This window comes from Pyrgilauda ruficollis, unplaced genomic scaffold, assembly GCF_017590135.1.
Source record: "Pyrgilauda ruficollis isolate IOZ18807 unplaced genomic scaffold, ASM1759013v1 scaffold81, whole genome shotgun sequence".
Lineage (NCBI taxonomy): Eukaryota > Metazoa > Chordata > Aves > Passeriformes > Passeridae > Pyrgilauda > Pyrgilauda ruficollis.
In genome coordinates, this window is record NW_024530044.1 from 1,369,409 (window position 1) to 1,391,545 (window position 22,137).

Sequence of the window (22,137 nt, forward strand, 5' to 3'; positions counted from 1 at the left end):
GAAATAAAGCAGTTAGCCTTGGGGGAGAAAAGCCAACTTGAAAGAAGAGACTTGCAAATGCTAGCACTTAATTGCCACACTAACTCTGAATATAGAAATTATTCTCTCTCCTAAACATGAAAGATGTTTTATTGCACCATGTAAAAGCTGATGTTGGGAGAACTTCACAGAACTGGTTATAAAACACATTTTTATTGATGTTACCATGTACCACTATTCTAGACAAATGGCTTTTCCACCTTGAATACTGCATTTATTCCTCAGGAATATTACTTACAAGAAAGAAGCTGTCTTTGTCCTTGATGGCTGGCATTGCAGGTCTGCTCCCCTGTGGTGCCTTAACCACCTTATGTTTTATTTGTTCACAGGGTAGCCCTAGTTCCCTGAGAGTCCACCAGATACTGGATGCTTGTGGTAAACCATGGCAGCTGATGATAAGGTGGCCATTCTAACCGACGACGAAGAAGAACAAAAGAGAAAGTATGTGCTTGCTGATCCTTTCAATGGCATTTCCAAGGATCAAGACTTGCCACCCAATAATGAATCCCCTTCGACAGAGACAACCACTGCCCCAGATGAAGAGCTGGATTGGTTAGAAAAGCACTGTGTCAAAATAAACAACGATCTTCTGATCTCAAAGGTCTTTTATTTTTTCTTCTATTCTGCGTATGGCTCTCTCTACCCCTTGCTGCCCGTGTACTACAAGCAGCTGGGTATGACACCCAGCCAGAGCGGACTTCTGGTGGGCATCAGGTACTTCATTGAGTTTTGCAGTGCTCCCTTCTGGGGAGTGGTGGCAGATCGCTTCAAGAAAGGCAAGATTGTCCTCCTGTTTTCGCTTTTATGCTGGGTTTTGTTCAACTTGGGCATTGGATTTGTGAGACCAGCCACCTTAAGATGTGTACCAAAGGGCCTTCCCCCTGCACATCCCACCAACGCAAGCAGCCTTTTAACAACAATTCTGCAAAACACCTCGGTGTCTTCTCCACTGACCACAGTGAGTGCTGTATCCCCGAAAGTTCGTGGGAGGAGAGACCTGGTCACTTCCACTTCAGTCACTTTGGAAACAACAGGGACACCTAATCCCGAAATAACATTCCTGATATCTACACAGAGCAATGGTGAGGATTTTACCTTGGAAAACAGTACCCATTTGATTTTGCAAAGCACCACCACTAGCCCAGCCTCACTAGGGAACACAACTCTGAGCACCACCCCAGCTTCCATCAGCACTAAGCCGATGCCTTCTGACCAAGTTGTGCTCGTTTATGATCAACAAGAAGTAGAGGCCATCTTTCTACTCATTCTGCTGGTTGTCATAATAGGAGAATTTTTCAGTGCTTCCTCTGTTACCATTGTGGACACCATAACTCTGCAGTACCTCGGCAAACACAGGGACCGCTATGGATTGCAGCGTATGTGGGGGTCTTTGGGCTGGGGGCTGGCCATGCTCTCCGTGGGAATTGGCATTGACTATACCCACACAGAGGTTGCTATTGAAGGTCAAGGATGTAAAGCTCCAGAGTACAAGAACTACAGGATCGTTTTCATTGTTTTTGGTGTCCTCATGACAATGGCGCTAATTGTGGCCACCCAGTTTCGATTTCATTACACGCACTTCAAGCAAGATGAAAATAAGAGAAAAGAGGTGGAGATCTCACAGGTGGACAGAAACGCCTCCAATGAATCTTCAGATAACACTCCTACCAGTACGAGCCAGTCGCAGTCTTTCAGTTTTTGGGACCTAATTAAACTGCTGTGCAGTATCCAGTATGGCTCCGTGCTCTTTGTAGCCTGGTTCATGGGGTTTGGATATGGCTTTGTGTTCACCTTTCTGTACTGGCACTTGGAAGACCTGAATGGCACCACCACTCTCTTTGGAGTTTGTTCTGTGCTCAGTCACGTGTCTGAGCTGACTGCCTACTTCTTCAGCCACAAACTCATTGAATTGGTTGGTCACATCAGGTAAGATGGCAGCAATCATTAAAGAGCTGTACAAAAAATGGTGACTGTCAGGCTCAGCCCTTGTGCTACAAAGTGAAACTCAAGCTAATTTTTTTTATTTTTTTTTATTCCTGCTCAGCTGTGTGGCTCACATGATGGATTTTTTTTGGTATTTTAAGAGTTGAAATGCTCTGAAATTCTTGTTTTGCATCTGAGTTGCATGTTAGTTGTGCTTTCTGCCTGGCACCATAACCTTTTGCAGATGGTTCCAGAAGATATCCTTATTCCCTGATGCATCACTCTGAGATCTTTACAAATTGCCACCCACTCAAGGGTTGACTGTTTTGACATAAAAATACCATCAGTTTTTCAGTTTTTTTCCTGTGAGTAGCAGCATTGTGCAAACCCCCTGCTTTAGCCTAGTTCCCCTTGCAGGGCAGTTCTTTGCCCCCACAGTAGCCTGGAAAGGTGTCAGCTGCAGGCTGAGAGGAGAGAAGCTGAGCTGAGGAAACGAGGTGAGCACCTCCTGTGTACATGGCCTCGTAATCAGACTCTGGGTGTTGGCAGAATGAGGTTGCAGCCTGGCAGTGTCACTTACTAGTTCAGGGCTTGCTCTCCTCCTTCAGTTGCAGCAGTGTGTGTCAGCTGTGAAGTGAGATGGCTGCAGGGCTTGTCCTGTTGTTTTTGCCCTGTGTAAGTGAAAGCGACTGCTTCCAGCACATTAGTGAACATTGGTTTCCAGTAAATTCATTAAATTGACTTAATAACCACATATTCTAAATCCCTCTACTACTCTTTAAAAAAAGCACAGGAGAGGAAAGATGGGGAAAACCTGAGTTAATGAAGCTGCAAAGGTGGTTTTTTATATTTACTGAATTATTCTGTGCATCTAAGTTCAGAGCTGTGTGTTGTTAGCATCATATCCTTTCCAAATGCCCAGTTTATAATCATAGTCATTGAGATGTATTTTTAAGCTGTTTGCGCTGTTCTTTTTGTGTATTTTGTTCTTTGTTTTGCTTTTATTGGGATGAATATTGTTATTCATTTGGCCTCTACTAAAAATGTTTGAGATGTTTAACACAGTAATTTGAGAGATTACTTAAAAGATAGAGTTTTTTCTTACTTGAAACTATGGAGGATCTCTTTACATAGAGTTAGTCTTAATCTCTGAATTTGACAGTAATTAGTAAGAGAAAATGACACCTTGCATGCAAAGCCTGGAGGAAGGATAAGATGATGGAGGAGTGGTGAGAACAGATCACAGTCTTCATAGCTAAAGATAGCTTGGGTATGCTCTTTCAATGTATATTATAGTACAGAATTCAGGCTTAGACTTCAACTAAAGAATGAAAACCAAAGGAGTGGTAGGATTGTGAATAAGATGAAATAGAAGGGATGGGGGCATTGGCCAGTGAAAAGAAGGACGATATATGGAATTAGCTCCCTTTTTTATTTTTTTTTTTGGCACTGCTAAGCCTGTGAAGCCAAGATTGGATCAAGATTGAATTGTTTAAACACTAGTCCCTGTTTGCTATGAAACATCATTCTGCATACCTACACCTGGGAAATGCACATTAGTCATATTTTAGTGTTATCTAATGCTTGTGTTTAGTCATCACAGTTTGAGATGACTCCTCCTGGTTGCCTGCTGCCTTGTACTTTCTGAACTTTGTGTGTTTGAGAGGAAGCAAGCTTTTTTTTTTTTTTCCCCCAAACAAATACAGATAGGAGTTCATAGTTCATCTTCTTTGCAAGTTCTGTATATGTCTTGTCTGCTGCCTTCTAATGCAGATAATAATTTTCCTATTAGGAATAAAATTCCAATAGCCTCCAGCTCCATATCCTTAGCCAGAAGCATTTGGTGTTGATATTTTATCTATTTTTTTTAAATCCTTTCTTATGGGTTGTTTGACTTCTAGGTAGACATTCTTTCTGCAGTATTTGAATACTTACCATTCAGTCTTTCTTTCTGTGCTGTTTGAAGACAGGATAAGTACCAGAATTGCATGCATTGTCACGGTAGCAGGAAAACATGCTATTGAATGTCCTTTGTAGATCTGCAAGGAAATAGGCTTTACACCTTACCAGACTCAGTTTCCCTTTTCAAGTCTTAAAACCATTATATGTGGTGGCATATAAAACCCTTACAACATTTTGAAACCTCTTATGCTTTCATAAGGTTTTAGAACTAATGTTCAAATTATTGTCCAAGAGTTGACCATATTAAATATCTGCTGATTAAAATGCCCAATTTCTGACTTCATTAGCTCTACTATTCATATACTTGTGCAGTGCATGTGTGCCTCTAGTGTTTCTTTGAGAGGATATTAGGAAGAGGTTCTTTACTGTGAAGAGGTGAGGCCCTGGCACAGGTTGCCAAGAGAAGCTGTGGTTGCCCCATCCCTGGAAGTGTTTAAGACCAGGCTGGATGGGGCTTTGAACAACCTGGCCTAATGAATGGTGTCCCTGCCTGTGGCAGAGGAGTTGGAATTAGATGATCTTTAAGGTCCCTTCCAACCCAAACCATCCTATGATACTATGACAAAAAAAAAAAAGTACAAAACTGGTTATGAAATATTTAGACCCCACCTGGTGTAGAAGCACTCAAAACTGCCAGTCACTTAAGAAGATGATGTCAAGCTCTGAAAATAACTTCCTACTTGAGGTTAAGCTAGAATGTGTTTGTCTGACCACAGTTCCAGCTTGTGAGCTTTTATGGGAAGCAGAGACTGGTAGTCATGGCTGTAAACAGCTTAGACTTCTTGTCACAAATATAGATTCAGTGCTTTAAATGTTTAACCTGTGAAGTGAGTATGGTGTCTCTGTGGGTGCTGCGTATACGGTTCATAAGGAACATCTGTTTACATTTTCCATTTAGGTATGATAAGGAGCCTAAGTGATTATTATAAATGCATTTTTGAAAAAACTCTGTAAATATACAAAAGTTTTTGTGCGGCATACCCCTCCAAAACCATATTTATAGAAATCTTCATAAACTGTAATTTACCTAAAACTCTGTACATATATTCTAACAAATTTAGAGGTAGAACCTGACTAAATTGCTGCTCTTAAACTCTGAATCCTAATCTTTCTGCCAATGTAACATATTGGAAAAACACAGGTAGGTGTGTGGTTAGTGATGATGGAAGAGCTCTGAAGCAGCAGGAGGTCACATCTCTGATCTGGCTGTGCTAGGGAACAGCTGAAATAGGAAGCCAGTTCTTGGTGAACAGACAAAGTTTTTGCTAGACAAAAATGAAATTAAGCTGTCTAGAACTCATCCTAAACAGAGAGGTGCATCTGTACTGCTGCTGAGGAAAAACAAGTGTATAGGGTGAGGCCATTCCTTTGTATTCCTGAGAGTATGCATCACCCTGGGCCTTTCCAGTAGGGCAATGAAGACAAGAGCCTGGAGACCTTGTGAGTTGGCTTACCTTTTGAGGCTGATGTGTCCTGATACATTTCAGAAATGTGGTTGTACATAAGAGCTACATTAAGTTGTGGCTATGAAAGGAATCAAGTTATTTGTTTGGAACAGAAGGCATTAATTAAAGGATGAGATGAAATTTATGATTCACAGCACAAAGAACAAGTTTGTTCTCATTATTGTATAACAGTGAACTTTTTCATGGCTTCCCATGTTTTCTTCCTTGAATGCTTGGGTTTTTGTTGCCTAAAGGCAGCTTAAACCAGCTATTCATGGACCTCACATGTATCTGGAAGCAACACAGCTTGGTTTGATGTATGACTGAGGGGGGATGACTTCCTGCCAGCTTGCCCTACTTGTTGAAAGTAAATTCATGTTGTTGTGAAATGCACAGGCCTTTTTTGATATCACTGACATGATAAAAACTCTGGTACTGGATTTTTCACTGTCGACATGTGTATTTGGAGACCTCAGATGTTGACAAGATGCTGTGTTTTTGTGATGGTGTCTCACTCTAGATTTTCCAGTGGTTCTGTACCATTTAATTAATTCTTGGTGTGCATTTGTAGAAAAACTAACTGAAAAAGCAGCACAAAGAATAGAGCCCTTTCACAAGGTCAGTGCTTCACTTTAATTATCAATTGCATTTATTTCACTTATGCCAAACCAGGGTTCAAACAACAAGCCCTATTGGGACAACAAATTATCCTCGTCCCTGAAAAAAAATCTTTAAAGGTTGCAACAGCACCCTTTTCAAGCTGTAAACATGTTTTCAATTAAGTCTTTGTTTCCCAAGATCCATCTAAAAATAAGAGGAAGATAGCTGGATGAATGAGCACCCCAGAGGGAAGCTATGCTAAATCTAAGAACTGGAAGGGAAGAGTCATCAGGTTAAATGTGCAATGGGAAATGCACTTCACAAATAGGCTTTGTATTTCATTGTTTAAAAGCTGTTTAAAGAGGTTTTGTTGGATTTTTTTCTCTAAATTCTGAGATGCAACATCTGCTGCTTTTCAACAGGATGGCTAAGTTTTATCCTGAGGCATGTTGTTATAAACCATATTGCTTCTGTGGGATGTGTTTTAGAGTAGTTCTGAGCAGTTTGCAGATACTGGGACTATAAACTTATATTAATTGGGTTAAAATTAATTCCTTTAATACAAACCTGCTCCAGGCTTTCATTGAAATGGCAGAATGAATCTCTGGATGATTAGAAAAGCAGGTTGTTTGGAAAGGATGTTGAATGCACTCAGAAATTCTCTGAAACACAATCCCGTTTAGAGTGTGGCATAGAACTACAGAGCTCAGTTAAAAGCTCGATGGGTTTGCTGTCTCTTTGATTTATTTTTTTTCTATTAGGATTTTGAATGCGTTGAATGGGCAGGAGGAGAGTTTATGTTTGGGTGTAGGACTTGAAGAATATATTTTCTGTTGAGCAAATGCTTTAGACTGGCAAACCGTATGCATGCAAATAACTTCTAAATTGGTAAGCTGTATTATAACATACCAGAAAGGGAAAGTGCAGCCTATCCTGACTTCTCCTTTCTTTGTTTCCTTTAGAGTGCTTTATATTGGCCTTGCCTGTAACACAGCACGATATATCTACATCTCGTACCTGGAAAATGCCTGGACGGTTCTTCCGATGGAAGTGCTTCAAGGTAAGGCCTTCCAGCACAAGATCAGGTGCTTCCATTTATCTTGTTTTCAAGTGAGCTGTGATTAAGTAAAAAATGTGGTATTTCTCTATTGTAATACCACAAATACCCCAGAAGATGAAGTTTCATAAAACACATAAACCATTGCTGTTTATCCTGGGAAATATTTGACGTTAAAAGGGTGGGTGTGCATTTGATTGTGCACAGTTCTCTGCTTATTCAAACAGAACTGTGTGAGACCAACACACCCTTTAAATAAACAAAGAGACAGAAGCATGAGCTACAAGGGTACACACCTACTGCAAATCCTGCTTGGTGATAAATGTGAACGTCATTAAATGCCAGAGGTTGCAGTCCTTGAAAGGATGCCGCAAAAAATCTCCAAACATAGTCTGGGTCATTCCGTCTCTGTTAACATATTTCAGTTTTCCAGTTCCATCAGTACTTTTTGATGATAGAATTTTTGTTGTAATAGCTAGAGCAGAAGTTCTCTCAATAGCTTTCTGAATGCTAAGACAACTTCTTTAAGAGACATGCCCTTTCACAAACTTATTTACAAGGACAGAGGTGTGGTCTATTGACAAGTAACTTGAGTCCTGTTTTCAAATCCTGTTGTAGAAGTCTGTAAGAACTTCAGTGCAATGTTAAAGTATACATTGTTCTAGCTTAGTTTTTTATGACCTTTTTTGTGTCTTTTTCGTGACCTTTTTTTGTGGTAGGTATCACTTCTCAAAACCATGAAAAAGTGGAATTGTTTTACTTTCTATTTCTTCAATATTTGAAGAGTACCATTTTTTACCATCTTTTTAAAGTCTATATTTTGGTTTTATACAATAATATTTAGAATTTTTTCCACAGATTGTACTTAGAAGTTTCATTCTTCTGTATGCAGCATAACTTGAATTTAAATTAACTTTTTCTACTATACTTACAGAAGTCTTTGTAAGGTAGGCTTTGAGTTACAAAATGCCCTTAGAGAGTACTGTGTGGATCTCTACATACACACAGAGAGATCCATTTGTGTCCTGGCTCCTTAACGTTCTGAGCTAACAAAACCAGTTTATTATATTATAATTGCCACAACAGCAAGCTTCTGAATTTTCTCATTAAAAAAGCCCCCAAACAACTATTGAATTGATGTTTCATTGTTCATACCAAGTGTTAATATAGGAACATGTTAGAAAGAACCTGAAGAATGAGTATGTGTTCTACTCTCACCTGCTCAAACATCTGGAGAAAACAAATGATGAATACAAAGCTTTGGATGTTGCCTTTTAGGTAATCCTGTTTTAAAGATATCCCATATCAAAATACAGGAAAAACTCCTTTTGGTTTCACCTATACAGCCATAAGTTTGTGCCTGGAAGTATCCTATAAGTCATGGCTGAAAAAGACGTTACTTGTACTTTGCATGTGGTTTTTATTCTGCTGAAATTTCAATATGAATTGCACAATGCATAGGTTTGCCTTTACGTACAGCAAAGTATACAGTACACAAATCCTGAGTAATTGAGATTTGAAGAAAAAATTAAGGACCTTCAGAATAATACTTTGTCATAAATGTATCTGCCAGATGTTACCATATTTAGCCACTGCTGAATCATGGGCTCCTTGGTTAATCTGGCTATTTGCAGTTATTTATAGTCAGCAAATGAGAGAGCTAAACCCAAACCAAACCCACGCACAGCTCCCCCACCCAGCCCCAGGTCTCTGTGTTCTGTGTGCCCTTTTCAGCCTGCATCAGACGTCATTTGGTGGTCCCTGGGTGCCCCGTGTGTGTCTAACCACTGCCCCTGCATTTGTGGGATTCCAGTCATCTCATTCAGTTTTGCCAAATGGGAGATCAAGGTTATCTCTTGAGAAGTACTGCTGACTTCCCCCCCCCCCCCCATTTATTCATTCCCTTCCTGCTCTTACCAGTTTTCATCTTTTGTAGAGTTGTTGTTCTTTTTCTGAAGCAGTTCCAAGTCCTGTTTCTTTGTGCTCTGCTTTCTCTCCTGCATAACCGCTGTATTGTCAGTGGCAGTAAGAAGTGATACCTTAATGAAATTTGGTGAGATGAAAGCTCTTACTTTTAAGTGAGCCTGTTGACAGAGGGAAGCAAGAGTTGTAGCTGTTTTCTCTATGTAAGGATTGTATTGAAAACCAGAAAAGAGTAGATTGTGTACAACATGTGGGCACCGTGTGGGCCATCAAGTTGACAGGTCTTTGAAACCCCTCGGTGAAGTCCTTGCTCTAATTGTGCAGAACTTTTTTCCAGGAAGCTGTCACATTCTGTGTAAGCTCCAGTTCCATCAGCTCAGAGGGGTTTTAATGCTAACAGAAGTTTTAGTTGACTTCTGTAAAAAATGTATTTTTCTGTTTAATATGTTTCTGCAATACAAGCAGGATTATCCCCATGTGCTGTTGCTGAAGGGCATGGAGACCTTTGTGGAAGATGACTCTGCAGACTGTGTCTATTGATTGTAATAAGAACCCTGCTATGTTCCAGCTGCTGTTTGTAGATGGGATGAGGACATTGTACTCTCCAAGGAGTAAATGAGGAGATTTAAACTCATTTCTCAATCCAAAGTTTTCAACCACTATGCTGTATTGACTTGCACAGGCAATGTATGAAAATAAGAGCTAAGGCTGAATCTGTAATAACTGAATATTTCAAGACATCCTTGTAAAGCATATATATCTATATATTTTGCACACAAGCAATCTTGTTCATTTGGCACTTAGCTGATAAAATTTTGCTATGCTAGTTAGTTGCAATTTATTGTTCCAGGGCACTGGTCCAGGTTCTCCCATAACAGCTATGCTAGCTCACCTATTTGCATGACAGGAATTTTTTCTAAATTACAAAACTATCTTGTTAACCTGAAAATGAGCTGTTTTCACTTGGCAGTTGCTCAGCAAACTGCAAAACAAGTACTATTCTAAGAAGTGACTCCTACTGATGTTCCAGCAACACAGTTATGTCTAGAGAGCAAAGAGTTTAGCCTTTGGCTGACAATAACTATTATACATATTTCTCTTTAAATAAATTTGGATCCCCAAACCTTCAGTTCACAGTTTATGTATGAATTATCCTAAATTCACTAAAATTGCAAGCATCACTCTGGGGTTGCTGCACTTGTTGGAACTGTTGTGCAGATGATGAAATGGTGGTTAGTGGTTTTAGCAAATGATGTCACAATATATATAGTGAGCAACTTCTTTTAAAAAGAATTGTGGTTAGCAGTAACAGTAATGCAGACCAGACTTCTTATGTAAGTTGTGGTAAAAACTGTGTCAAATAGTTACTATTGTATAAATAATTATGATAAAAATTGCATTATTAATGTACTCATACTAAAATAAAAAGGCTGTGCCTTTAAAGGCAAGTGTAGTGAGCTGATTTAAAGGTATGGATTTGTTTTCAGAGAAACTGAGAACACTGTGTTCTAGTGGGGCTTTCACTGCTAAAGATGAAAACATCCAAGAACCTGTTGGTTAAGTTATGGCCTTTTGTGTTCAGGCAAACTCAGTTCAAATAATTTCTGATGTGTTTTTTATTTTCCTGGCTTTAAGAATTGACTTGCTCCTAAAAGCCAATAAAACTTCATGTTTTATGTTAATTGATGTACTTTCTGAACCAAAACCACTTTACCTATTTTAAATTAGCTCTGCTTTGTTATTGGGACAGCTCTTGGTTGCTATTTGCAATGCATCCATGCATCTGCATTAAAAAAAGTAGAGACTCAGTGAGTTTTAAAACTCTTTAAAATTTTTGCCTAGAAAATCTGTGAGTTTTTAAGCCTTAAACTATAAATGGTAAGGTAATGCAGACTCATTTTAATGCAAGCTTTTTGTTTTTCAATACAGTGATGTTCTAGTACCAAAACCTTGAGAGAGAGATAGATGCACATATATATGTGTAATACCCAAAGCTTGAGGAGTTTTGGGTTTGATTTTGAGTGAATTTGACCTGGACAGCCATGTTAGATGTGTATACCTGCACTATATCAATTTCATATAGTGCTATTTCTCATTTCACCTAAGCAAAATCCACATTATTCTGTATGTTATGAAAATGTGTTTTCTTACTCTTAGGAGTCTTCAGCCCAAATGCCTAAGTAACTATTGATTGTCCAACTGTTCATTACTAAGTCAAGTGTAGAGGACAGAAACATGTTGACTGAATCATCAGTTGTGCCAATATTTGTTTAAAACTGAGGCGGTAGAGCTTAAGAATTGGTAAACTGTGATGACTATTTTTAATACCTCTGAAATAAGGAAAAAAAATCCCACTCAATCTGAGGGTGGCAAAACAGTTCAGGCTTATTTAATGTGTGATGAACTACAAAACTGTTTTGTTTTTCTAACTTCTCCACAACCCTGCCTTTTCCTGTCCTGTTCTTCCCCACTCCACCCCAGGCAGGTGCTCCAAGGCGAGGGCTGCACCTGCAGCCAGCCTCCCACAGTGAGGGTCATGTGCTCGCTGTCCTTTAGCTCTCCTGCAGGAGGAAAAAGTGATCCCAACCCCGAATCTGCCGGGCAGACACTTGAATGGTCTCTGCTGGGGGCTGGGACTGCCATGGGCCGTGGTTGGTGGCACTGAGGACTGGGTTTTTGTGGAGAGTAAGACGGGCAGGAGGGGATTAATTCTTGCCTATGAAATGGCATGGATATCTCAGATACTGTCTGGATTTTATGACTTTTGTGCTGCCTTCACTGTGGTGGTAAGGAGACTGCTGAGAGGCATCAATGCTTTAATTGCCTGCAGCTTATAAAACTGGGATTGTATTCCGAAGGCCCTGGGTCACTATGAAGGCACAATGAATCTGGCAGAGAGACTTGTCTCCTTAGGGACTGTGTCTCCAGAAGAGAACTGAGGTCATCTTAGAGGGAGAAAGAGCTTTTGACAGGCTCTGCAGAAGGAGTTGTCCTGTCTCTGTGGCTTGCTTGCCACTATCACACTACCAAAAGCTGATTTGTACTTCACAGATAGTTGCCACTGGAGGGTTTTTGTTGTTTTTCTCTCTGTGTGCTCCAGCTGGTGAGTGCAGTGGCTCAGATGTTGTGCTGGCACCCTGTGGCCCTGGTGCTCCTGACAATGTCTGCTTTCTGCAGGTGTCACACACGCAGCTATCTGGGCAGCCTGCATCTCGTACCTGAGCGCGGCCGTGCCTCCGGAGCTGAGGACGTCGGCACAGGGAATACTGCAAGGTCTCCACCTGGGGCTGGGCAGAGGATGTGGAGCCATGGTTGGAGGGGTTTTGGTCAATTACTTCGGTAAGGAAAAGTAATAGTGAAAATTTTAGTTTTATTTATTCTGTCAGCTTTAAACTTCTCTATGCTGTAGGTATTGTTTTATGTTAAGGAGTTATGCACTTTGTATACAGGATCATAGAACTTCTAAGGCTGGGGAGGGCCCTGAGATCTCCAGTCCAGGCCCCTGATCAAAGCAAGGTCAGCACTGCATTCAGACCAAATTGCTCATGGCTTTTTTCTGTCAGTGTTCCAGATTGATTCAATATGTTACACCTAGATATTTTCATTATTATGTCAAATACCTGACCTCATCTGTAAGATGAATGAATCCTTTGTGAGAGAATAGGTTGATACTGTAAAGCCTCTCGAACAAATGAGAATCTAATTACTTGCTTAAAAATCCTTTACAAAGCCTGTTGAAGAAGTGATGGGGGAGGAAAATGTAATGAAACAAGCTAATAAGAGTCTACATTGGCAATAGGTAGCCAAGAAGCACATAATGCTGACTCATTTTATTTTATTAAGTAAGTAGCTTCTCAATTTAGGAAAAAAAAATCTCATTACAGGTCCTGCTGCCACATTCAGAGGAATAGGGATGGCTTGTTTAGTGATTCTGCTTCTGTTTGCACTGATCCAGTGGATGTTGGTTCCTGATGAAGAAGAAGGTAAATGTTCATGTCATAGAGACATTACAGAATTAGAAGTAGTGAAAAAAAGATCTCTCTGTAGCTGCTCCTGCAGCTTTACTTTTGTATGTTTGGCGTCTTAACTCAACTGATTTTGACAAAACAGTTCATTTTCAAGTGGGAAGTTTTTGTCCTGAGCAATGAAGAAATTGAAGTGGTATGCTGCTGCTGCTGCAAAAGGGCAGCATTGGGTTCTTGAGTGTCCATAGAAGGAAAGCATGATAGATTTTGCTGCCTGTATGTCCTCTCAGTTCTGAGAATCCTTAGGTTAGTCTTCACAGCTGTAGTGAGTCATTTCAGTTGCATCAATTTGTTAAGGTCACCTCAATCCCACTTTGTGCTCTCATATTCTGCCAGTCGAAGCCACCTGATAGAAATTGTAGAGGTGGTTTCAGAGGACAAAAAATTTTATAGATTTTTTTTTTAAACCTGAGATATCTCCCCTCTGGTGGAACTTGAACTTTTAAATCTCTGTCTTCATCAATATAAAGGCTAACCAGAAACTAAATACTTGGAGCAAAGTTAGAGGTTTACCATGAATATAATTCTTAAAAGGACAATAAAACTCTGGCTGACTGTGAAAATTCATGAATTTTTGAGCTGCTTTTTACCCAAATACTTTCCAGTATGAGTTTTGAGGATGAAATGAAAGTTAGTTTTCTTTAGCTGGAATATTAAATTAACTAGTTATCAAGCTGTCTGTACTGAAGTGTTCAAATATGTATTTTGCTAGTAATTTCTTCACCTGTGTTCAAATTATAATGGCAACAAATGGAAAGGTGAAAAGGCAATTTGCTGCTTCACTTTCCCATCAGCATTCAGTTAATTACACATGAATCTGCAAAAGGCCAGTTTGTTCATAGTGGCCTTGTTCTCTTTGTTTCTGTCTTTGGTTTTCATTTAATACACACTACCCATTTTAACAGTGTGTATGTTAATTTAAAATATTACAGTAATTAGGCTTCTTTCAAGCAGACCAGTTGGATGAGTAAAATGAAGCATGTGGTCAAGTGTGTACAGAATTAGTCTCTTCATTTCTTCACTCCTTGAGAACATCCAGCCCTTGCTTAAAATACCCAGTACTATCTAGGAGTTTGTAAACCAAATGTAATTTTATAATTTTGAAGGAAAATATGTTCTTAATCTGTAAAATATTTTCTTTGGGAAATTTTTTTTCAAAGTTTACAGAATATGTTTTTACAGAGAGCACAGAGCTATTGCTGAAAATTTCCCACTTTTACTAAAAATCTGTTTCATTATTTTTGTATGAATACTCTGGCTCTTCAAAATTGTAAGGCACATTGGGTTGGGTCATGGCAGTCATTTTATGGATGACATTTCAAGATAGTTACAAAAACTATTACAGTTTATTGGAAGACCTGAGATGTAAAGGTCTCTTGGGAGGATTTCTTCCTTTACCTGAAAGTCTTTGACAGATACTTTGTGTCTTCACTGTGTGACCATCCTCCATTCTTGTCTCACTAACTGCATAACTCCATAGGAACTCTTTGCTGGGGACAGCTGGAGTTTTTCGTGCTCCTCAGCCCCGTGCAGTGGCACAGCAGCTGCTCTCATCAGGCACCACCACGTTTCCCTAACCAGACTGTGCTGTGTCTGGCTCCTGGTGGCTCGTGCCAGTGTTCTGCTTTCAGGGCAGTGATAACCACAGTGTGAAAGCAAGGAACACTTCATGCTCATTGTCTGCTTCAGGGTTGTTCTTTTTTTAAGCTTGTTGGCTTTGCCAGTGATGATTTTGTTTTAAACTTCAGAAAAGACAATGCTGGCGGAAAGGATTCCAGTGCCTTCCAGTCCTGTTCCCATAGCAACTATTGACCTTGTGCAACAGCAGTCGGAAGATATCATGCCTCGGACTGAGCCCAGACTCCCTCCAAAGAAAACTAAACACCAGGAAGAGCAAGAGGATGTGAACAAGCCTGCCTGGGGCATCAGTTCTTCTCCATGGGTCACCTTAGCTTATGCTGTCTACCAGATAAAAGAGATGGTTAAACTATCCAAAACCAATCCCACTCCTGAGAATCAGCCTTTACAGGTAATCTTCTAATGTTCAGGAAGTTCTTATGTAATTTTAGCTGCTTTAAAACCTTTATAGCTCTGTAAATCTGTTAGTACCTGGTAGGTATTTTCTGTCAGCTTGTAGTAAAACTGGACTTGTGACACAGTAGATGAAATACTGCATGAAATAGAATTGTTTTCTGTGTATAATGTAGCAGGAAGAACTTTGCAAGTAGTATCTTCCTGAAGATGGTAGGAGGGACTCTATTTTAGAGACTTGGATATATTTGGATTCCCTTTAAGTTTACATTTCTTTTCATATTAGTTGGAATCTGCAGGTTATGCATTTTGTAAAACTTACAAGGTGATAATTGAACACGAAGATACACAGCTTCTTAACAGACTGTAAAATTATTTTTATTTAGTTCTGCTAAGATGATGCTGTCAGACATGTGTATGGCTGCTGATTGGATACAGAACCTTCTTTTCAAATTAAGTCAATCTCTTTTTTACCTAGAGTTACACCAGATAAGAGCCATCCTGGGACTGAAAAATATCTGGTGGCTGGTGCTTACTGTGCACCATTACCCTTCTGTTCAGTCTCCCCACAGAGCAGCTTGCAATAGCAGCCTCAGTGGTTGGATGGGCTTGGATCTTGAACTTGTAATGCTCTGGCCATGCCTTTCCAACTGGAGCTGGAGCACACTGCTAAGCCAAGTAGGGAGGTGCTGTCAGTGAGGGTTTGGAACAGCAGGGTCAGTCTCAGCCCTGTGTTTACCTGTCTGAAGTTCAGGGTGGGTGAGGTTCCTTCTTGCACCCAGTAGGCGTAAACACAGAAATGCTTTTTCCACAAGTGCTGTGTTTAGAAATGGGTAATTTGGGATGTGAATGTGAATCAGCAGAGCTGGGTGTAGGAATTTCACCTGGTCAGTGACCTCCTGCCTTTCTTACTTGACTTTATTCTTGGAAATGTGTTAGAGGTGGGCTTTAGGTTGGCTGGGGCTTTTGTTTGTTTTTGACCTTTCCAGAGTCAAAGAATGTGAGTTGAAGATACCACAAGGTCTCTGACATCAAAGTAATGTGTCCAAGCAAACTGCTCAGTTTCCCATTGCAAATGTCCTCAGGTTAGTGTAAGCTGCTCTCTGTTAAATCAGAGCCAAGAAGTTACACAGAACTCAGGCAATGAACATGGCAAGAAAATAATGTTTTGCAGGTGTGTGGTGTCTGAGATTGACTTGTCCAGCACTGCCAGACACGACCCAGCTGCTTCCCTGAGCACTGTGAAGTGCCAGAAGGGCTTTTGTGCCTGTTCTCTATGGCACATGTTCCCTTCACAATGCTTTTATTCCTGTAGAAATCCAGTGCTGATACAAAAGTACTTCTTGACAATGTGCCAAAGTTCAGTGCACCAAGAAAATGGTACCATTTTCTTTGTCACGTGTATTCTCCAGAATTTCTCGTCTGTTTCAGTGCTCCAGGAGGACAAACTTGCTTCAGAATATTTCAGGTTTTGTGCTCAGTCATTTATTTTAGGCTGATGATATTAAAATACTGAAACTAGGAAAAGGCTACCAAGCTGTCTTACTAAATTTGTTAAATAGCTTCCTTAAAATGAAAATCGATCATTTGGAAGAAGGGTCAGTGCACAGAGAATCAGTGACAAAAATGATTCCTTCTTATTTCATTAAGATTTTGGATCAGTTTGCTTCTGCTTGCTCATAGTCCTTCAAACAAAGGGACATACTAGCCTTATTCTCTATGCTTCAGTGCAAAACAAATAATCATAGGCAGTGCATCATCTTCTAATGAAATGTGTTAGTGTGGAGATTTGCTGTTTCAGCCCTGGGAATGTAACTGGTGCTCTTATGTTCCCTGATAAGGCTTGTTTGAGAGGACTGGATAGATTTGTACATCAATACAGCAAAAATTCTGCCAGTCAGAAAGTCTCAGCAGTATCTTGGGGAGGATGGGATCAACTGAGAAAAGCTGTATTGAAGAAGTGCAGGGGAAAAAAATAAAAGTTATAGACTTGCTTAGTCAAAAGAATTATCTTGTCTAAACACTTTGAAGTTCAGTTAATTGTTTTTTTCCCCTTGAAACACAAGTTTGTTTTTTGCATGCTTCTTGGGAAAGTGCAGTTAGGAAAAGATATGGAAGGTAAGCTGCTGTCTGCTTGCTATTAGTGTCATCTGGATTTAAATGTACTACTTTTGCTTTGCTGCTTTAAATTTGACTTGTTATGTTGCATTCAAAGCAAGTGCTTTGTGACGTTCCAGCAGTGCCTGAATGCCTCTGGGGGGTGCCAGTGGGGACAGTGCCCTGAGTATTTATGTTGACTTTTTGTATGTAATCCTTTCCCCTCTTTTTAGAAAACCAATGAGAATTGCAGTGCTTCATCAGCCAGCTCAGCAAGACAACCCCAAAATCCAACAGATTCTGAGCAGTCCAGAAATTGTTCGGCACCAACACCTACAGCACCATCAGATTCCCAAGCAGATGGCAACCATGTGGTGTCAGATCATGCTGCTCAGCCTGCTGCTGCAGGGCCCTGAGATGCGCTCATCTTACCAAATCCAGTGCATGGAATTCTGCTTCTCACCTGGGAAACGCTGGAGTAGGAGCTCAAAAGTAGGACTTCCTTCATCTTAACAATCATAATGTGATGCAGTGCAAGCTTTTAACTATATAAAGAATATTCATATGACTACACAGAGCAACATGAGCAGGGAAGCCAAAAGGTCGGATTCTTGAGGGAAGTGATGTGGCCAGATATAATGGTAGGAAGAATTCTCAGCTGCTTTGCTAAAGCTGAGTCAAGCACTCTGAAATTTCTTTGCCATCTGTGGAAGAAAGGGAGTTCGCTCCTCATTTGTTGAGGCACAGTGTGTCTGACTTGATTGGATAATTTTTTTTTCTTTAAATTTATTCCCAAATCAAAATTAAATTACTTTTTAAGAGAATTTCCCTGAATAATCTATCAGAAAATACCAGATCTAATAATTCTAGCAATGTCATGAAACTGTCTCTGGAAAGATTTCTTAGAAACAGTAGCTTAAGAAAGCGTACGTTAGTATTATGGTGAGGGATGAAGTAAACCACGTGCATATTCAAAGAATATGTTTTTGAAGCTAATGTTCTGTTGTTTGAGATAGAAGTTTAGTTCTGCAAAGCAAAGGTTTTGAAAAGGCATTTTAGTGCAACACAAAAGCTGGAGGAAAGCTTCTGAAGAAGTTACCCTCTGTGCTTGCAGCCCTGCAGGTGGGCATAAGGTGGTGTGCATTTGGGTAATTTTAGGTTTGATGTTATATTGAGACAAGAATCTTTGATCCAGATTGCACAGCCTGAGATTGATCAATGATCTTTTTGGGTTTTTTATTTCATCATCTATACAGGGGTTTATTTAATGCAGTGTAGTTATTATGGTTATTTATTAAGAAAACAGTAAGCTTTAAGTGCCTAGGGAAGGTGGGGGGGTAGGGTGGAATCACCTAAAAATCTTAAATGTTTAGGATTATAGGGGCAAAGTAGTGAATGCAGAAATCAAGTAGAGTGAGAGATTCTCAGGAGGAAGCAAATGTAACTTAACTGCAGTATGTTTAGGAAGTTACTTTGCCCAATGTCAAGACACTGGAGGACTTTGGATTATGTTTTGTTATGATTCTTAATACTGTCTGCAGCCAGCTCGTGCTGGTGCATAGTGAAAATTGCTGCTGGAGGGAAATCCTTGGGCTCAGGGAAGAGTCGGGGGGGTTTAGTCAGGACACTGTTTTGGCCCGTTTTCTTAGATGAGCAGCTTGTTCCTGGGAGATCCTGAGCACTCTGCTCCCATGGGACTGGGGAGCACTGCTCAGCTGCCCTCCTGGAAGTGAGATGTGTGTGAGGTACGAGGCCTTCTGTGGGGAAGGTCTGGGGGACTGAGCCAGAGGCAAGGCCAGCAGGAGCCCAGAGTCAGGGAGAGGAAGGTGGCAGCAGCTGAGCAGGAAAGGGGGTGCACAGGTTTACCCACTTTGACATCTGTTAGCTTGACTGAAGGGGTGTCCCATAGCTGTGCTTTAGCTGTGCTTTTAGAACAACCCACGTTCTGGCAGTGCCTGGGACCAACACCATAGACAATAAAAAGAAACATCAATGACTAGCCACTAGTTACTTTTTTTGCACTTGAACTTAAATGTACTGTACTCACATAAATCCTCATGACTTGTCTAAGTGTCCTTTAAAATCAGAAATGTATTTATTGTATGTTTGTATAACTTGGGGGAGAACTAAAGACTGAACAGGTGACAGGACAGAAGGATGCTAAAAATCATCTTGAGGCTAACCAACCATTTGTTGAGTTCATGCTGTATGGTGTTACCTCAGCTGCTACTGCATAGCACCTGGATTGTGAAGTGAAGAGCTTGTACACTGTGTTTACACTTCAGAATTGTGTATTTGAAATGCCTGCTCTTTTTGGAATTGTATAGTCATTCTATGTTGCAAAATGGACATGTACACCTGGATTTTGATATTTGTGAAACTGTAAAAACTGTGGTAAGAAATATAAAATATCCATAACATATTTAATACATGAACCTTTTATTTGTTCATATTAGTATCAGCAGTGAACATAACCAACCTGAAGTGAAAATAATTCAGTGATAATGACTTTTTACTAAAGTCACTGGAGGATGCTGAACCAAGAGCCTGGGCACTACTCTTGCACTGTGTTAAAATGGTATTTGATAATAAAATCTGCCTGCAGGCACCAATTCCCTTCTGTGGGGTGCAGGGACTGTAAAGGACACAAACCAATGTGCATTGTAAAGTGGTCAGTGTGAAAGAGTGCAGGGATCACTGTGAACACCACAGAGAAAAATGTAACATCCTTTGTGAAGGGAGAAAGGGAAGGGTAAGAGTTAGGGCAATGGATTAATGCTTAGATTCTGTTCCTAGATTTTCTAGCTGAAAACCAAAACAACAGTACTTAACAATTGTGTTTCAGTAAGGCTGTCACATACCACAGGAGCACTGTGCAAGTGAACAGGGTTCCAGTGACAGCAGCTGGTTTTGGTAGGTTTTGTTTATGGAACCTTTCAGTGTTGGAACAGGCTTGGGAGGATTTTTAAAGTCACTATTAGCTACCCATTAAGGTAGCCATCATCTTTCTCCTGTTGCTGCCATTCTGTTTTGCATGCATTTAATAGTTTCCTGCTGTGCTTTGGATAGTATTTACCCATCCCTGCCAAACGATGCATCCCACAACTACATACAGCGTGAGTTGATTGCGCTTTAACTTTTTTCCTTGTTGAAGAAGGTGTACCTGGTATTCTTCTAAAATGTGTAATTACCTAAACTAAGTGTGGGGGGGCTGTTCCATTTAACATATTGCTTAGGTAAAATACTACCTTGATGTATAATCTGGGCTACTGTACGTAAATACATGTTATGTACTTACATGCCTCCACATTATGGAAGGGTAATCATCACTACCTCACTACAGAGAGGACATTCAGAAAAACTGTCTGTTTAAGCTCAGACAAATCTGATTCTCTTACTTGGCCTCGAATTGCTTGGATGGGAGTTCTTGGCTAACTATGAAGTACACTGAAAAAAACCTCTGTACTTCAAAATATGCAAAAAACATTTAAGACATCTCTTTGAGTATCCTTTGCCTGATCTGTAATGATTTTAAGTACTCCGTTTTCATGATGATGACACAAAGTAAAATAAATCTGATTTAGTCTGTGGTCATTGTTCAGGGGGGAGTTTTCACTCCTCTCCTAAACCAGCCAAGATAATGAGACCTTCCTCTGTTTTCACAACTGCTTGTTGCTAGTGCCAGAGCCCCCCAAGCCAAACTGGACTTCCTGAGTGTGGATTATCTGTGGATTTGGTAGCACCAGCCTCTCTTAGGGGTGAGTCTTGCTGCTAGTAGCCTTCCTAAACAGAACTCTTGCTCTGGTTTTGAATGTTATTGACTTAACAGCGAGTGCATTTTGGATCACCTGCTTGACATGGCTTTTCTCTGCTAAACATGCTTTAGATTCTGCATAGGTACTTAAAATTTTATGGCACTAAAGGGTGTTAAGTGTCTCTTTACTGTAAAATGGAAGTGTTTCTTTTAAACTGAAGCAATATAAAGGAGAAAAGACCACATCAGTAAGGCTTTAGGGCTTTCAAGCACCAACTCTGAGTCCTTTGTTACACAGAGGAGCTCTTGGATTATGGTATGGCCGCACTTTTTAGCACCATTGGAGGTAATGGGTTTTGTCCCTGCTGCAGCAATGGACAAGGAGAACCCAGGACAGCACCTGCACTGCTGAAGTCATGCTGCACCACTAGGCATGTTACAAAGAACAGACAGCCCTTTTAAAGCAGACAGATCCCAGTCTGACATGCCCTTCTTGAGCACCAACTGCTCCCCACTGCTTACAGTTCCCGGTGGGTTTGTGAATTAATCAGAACTAACGGTCTTTTGTTTTCTGCAGTTTGTAGGACAGTAAAGGAAAACAGCAAAGTTTCTCTGAGAAGAGAAGAATACAGGGAGGGACAGTCTAAAGAACAAAAGAAAGAAATGACATCTGCAGGTGGATGAACTGAGGTACACACACTACTGTCTAGCCTAGGACTGTGTAAACATGAGCTGAAAGACACGTGACTGCCTAAATTTCTCTGTGGTCCTCCCCACTTCTCCTGTGAGAAGTCCCACAGATGGCTGAGAAGGGAAAGGTAAAAGGTATCTTCCCTCATTGTTTTACCAGAAATTATTTTCTGCTTCTTAACTCAGTGAACAAACTACTGAGTACTCTGAGGCCAGTGGAGCTCTGAGTGGGTTATCTGCTTTCCCAGTTCCAGGCTCACAGCAGCACTCTGGCTCTGCTAATAGCAGTTTCTCCAAGCAGCTGACACAGCCTTTGTGGCCTTTTTGGGGCTCTCCAGAGGCCTGGAATAGACAGCAGGATCTGCCTGAGGTGAGCTGACACTGAAACCAAAGGCAATAACAAAAATGTTTAGGGATGGAAAACCTCTCCTAAACCATTGTCAGAGGTGGAGAAGCAGAGGGCTAGAGAAAGGCTTAGCAGAAGATCTGTACAAGAGCGAAGAAAGTATGTAAATGAACTGAGACTTGGAAAGAACAAAATGCAGTGTAACTACAGCAGAGGTCAAGAACAGAATAATATGGGCAGAGGGT

At 40.5% G+C, this 22,137-nt stretch overlaps 1 protein-coding gene across 1 annotated transcript; it reads left to right on the plus strand.

Moving 5' to 3' along the window:
* The first annotated feature begins 368 nt into the window (after window positions 1–368).
* Window positions 369–19,524, plus strand: MFSD6 (major facilitator superfamily domain containing 6). The gene is made up of 6 exons (XM_041487588.1): window positions 369–1,965; window positions 6,932–7,029; window positions 12,127–12,288; window positions 12,834–12,932; window positions 14,723–15,003; window positions 17,336–19,524. Exons 1-6 carry the CDS (start codon window positions 422–424, stop codon window positions 17,516–17,518), a joined length of 2,367 nt encoding a protein of 788 aa, XP_041343522.1. The 5' UTR covers window positions 369–421; the 3' UTR covers window positions 17,519–19,524.
* Window positions 19,525–22,137: the final 2,613 nt, after the last annotated feature.